This window comes from Propithecus coquereli, unplaced genomic scaffold (genome assembly GCF_000956105.1).
Source record: "Propithecus coquereli isolate 6110/MARCELLA unplaced genomic scaffold, Pcoq_1.0 Scaffold103, whole genome shotgun sequence".
Taxonomy (NCBI): Eukaryota; Metazoa; Chordata; class Mammalia; order Primates; family Indriidae; genus Propithecus; species Propithecus coquereli.
In genome coordinates, this window is record NW_012134192.1 from 2,226,205 (window position 1) to 2,228,564 (window position 2,360).

Sequence of the window (2,360 nt, forward strand, 5' to 3'; positions counted from 1 at the left end):
ACATTGCTCTGGGTGAGTCAGTGAGTGAGTTGTGAGTGAATGTTGGGCCTAGGACATTACTGTGTGCTTCTGTAAACTTTACAAATATTGTACACTTAGGCTACACCGAATTTATAAAAAAAAAATAAAGTAATTCCACCACAACGTTAAGATGGCTACACTATCACTAGGTGATAGGAATTTTTCAGCTCCATTATAATCTCATGGGAGCACTGTTGTATATGTGATTTGACATTATACGGTTCATGAATGTATTTTGAGAGAGAGGGAGAGACAGAGACCACATTCACATAACTTTTATGTATGTATGTATGAATGAACAAATGAATGACAAGGTTTCACTCTGTTGCCCAGGCTGGAGTGCAGTGGTGTAATCATGGCTCATGGTAGCCTCGAACTCCTGGGTTCAAGCAATCCTTCTGCCTCAGTCTTCCTAAGTAGCTAGGACTACAAGTGTGTGCCATCATGGCTGGCTAATTAAATTTTTTTTTTGTAGAGAAAAAACTTTTCTTTTGCTAGGTTTCCTAGGCTGGTCTCAAACTCCTGGCCTCAAATGGTACTTCCACCTTGGCCTCCCAAAGTGTTCAGATTACAGGCATAGACATGAGCCACTGCACTTGGCCCTTCTCATAACTTTTCTTACAGTATATTGTTGTAATTGTTCTATTTTATTAGTTGTTGTTAATCTTTTACTGTGCCTAATTTAGAAATTAAACTTTATCATAGGTATATATGTATAGGAAAAAAACGGTATGAAGGGTTTGGTACTCTCGGAGGTTTCAGGCATCCACCGGGGGTGTTGGAATGTACTCCTGTGGATAAGGAATGTACCCCTACTGTATTTAGGAAGTCACTGAAGTGGTCCTGATGAAATACATGATGTAGGCTTGCAGTAGGGTAATAGAAGTGGACATGGAAAGAGGTAGGTCAGAGCCCACCTGTATTTAGGAGGAGAAAGGGAAAAAATGGTCATTGATAGAATGTGACATTAGGGAGTAGAATGTGAAGTGGTCAAAGATTATGTATGCTAGGCATCTTGCATGAACAATGTGTGGTTGAAAATGTCATTACAAAGATAGGGAAGACTGCAGGAAAACTGCACTAAATTTATAAAAAAATAAAGTAATTCCACTACAATGTTAAGATGGCTACTTTTGAGCAGGTTTTGTCATAAATCGTTGATAAAGTGTCTGTGTAGCTTTGGAAGTTTTATATCTGGATCTGAGGACAGATCTGAATAGGAGATAAGTTTGAGAGTCAGTGGCATATTTTTGTAATTTTGTTGGTAATGGAAATTTAGATAGCAAATGAAATGGCCTAGTGTTTCACACAAAATAAGAGGGCATCTTAGGCTGCAGCCCTGAGGAACCAAAACATTTAAAGCTTGGATAAGGTGATCACAAAGGTGCTGCTGCCAGAGAAGTATGAGGAGAATCAGGAAGGTGAAATACTGGAAGACAAGAAACATAGGCTCTTATGGCTTATGTTTTCTATTTAATATTTCATCTTAATTTCCTATACTACTTTTTCCTTTGTAATTTATTTATATTACTATATTGTTTGCTGTAAAACCTTTTGGGATTAAGGCAGGGTATAAATACTAAATACTCAAGTGTGACCTTCAGAAACATGTTCTTCATAATAAGATAATGCAATTGAAACTTTCTCTGTTTAAAAAGAAGTGGTAGTACTGGCTTTTTGGTTTTAAATTCTAGGAGTGGAAAGGATAGGGAGCCACAGTAACTTCTGAGTACCATTGTGTGTGAATGATAGGAATAACTAGAATAAGTAGACTAGTTCCTTTCAGAAGGGAAGTCAGCACATGTGAGATCAGGCCTTGCCACTTAAATGAAAATTCTAGAGTTTGGCTCTAATTAGGAAAAACTAGATTTACTTGCCTGCAGTAATCCTAGCTGATCTTAGACTGAAAGTAAAGAGATAACAGGCAAATGTTACAAGCCTTGACCGAGTCCTGTGCTGAGAGGACCTTTTCGTTTTTGTGAATGTTAAGACTTAAAAAAAAATTGTGGCAGAAGTTTAAAGATTAAAATGTATTTCAAGAAAAGTTGTTTATCTCGTGTTGAGGAAGATCACTTGTCATTAAGAACAATTATTTTGTGAGGGATGTTCTGAAATATTCTTAGGGGCAACTAGTACAAATGCTGCTCCCACATTTTCAATAGTTTTGAAGTTTCAGGGAAGATGTTGTTTTTGGTAATCTGATGAAAAATCTCTTTATTTCCTTTTCCTTTTTTATTTTATAGAGATGTGAACTTTGTCCCCATAAGGATGGAGCTTTAAAAAGAACAGATAATGGGGGTAAGTGCAGAGATTTTTGAAAAAATTTTTATTGAAAACTG

General features: G+C 36.7%; 1 protein-coding gene across 1 annotated transcript in view; it reads left to right on the forward strand.

Moving 5' to 3' along the window:
* The window catches only part of MLLT10 (myeloid/lymphoid or mixed-lineage leukemia (trithorax homolog, Drosophila); translocated to, 10), a 229,025-nt gene that overhangs the window by 68,718 nt on the left and 157,947 nt on the right, over positions 1 to 2,360 (forward strand). Inside the window, exon 4 of the mRNA XM_012644131.1 lies at positions 2,265 to 2,319. Coding sequence (XP_012499585.1) covers positions 2,265 to 2,319 — 55 coding nt within the window. The remainder of the gene's footprint in view (positions 1 to 2,264; positions 2,320 to 2,360) is intronic.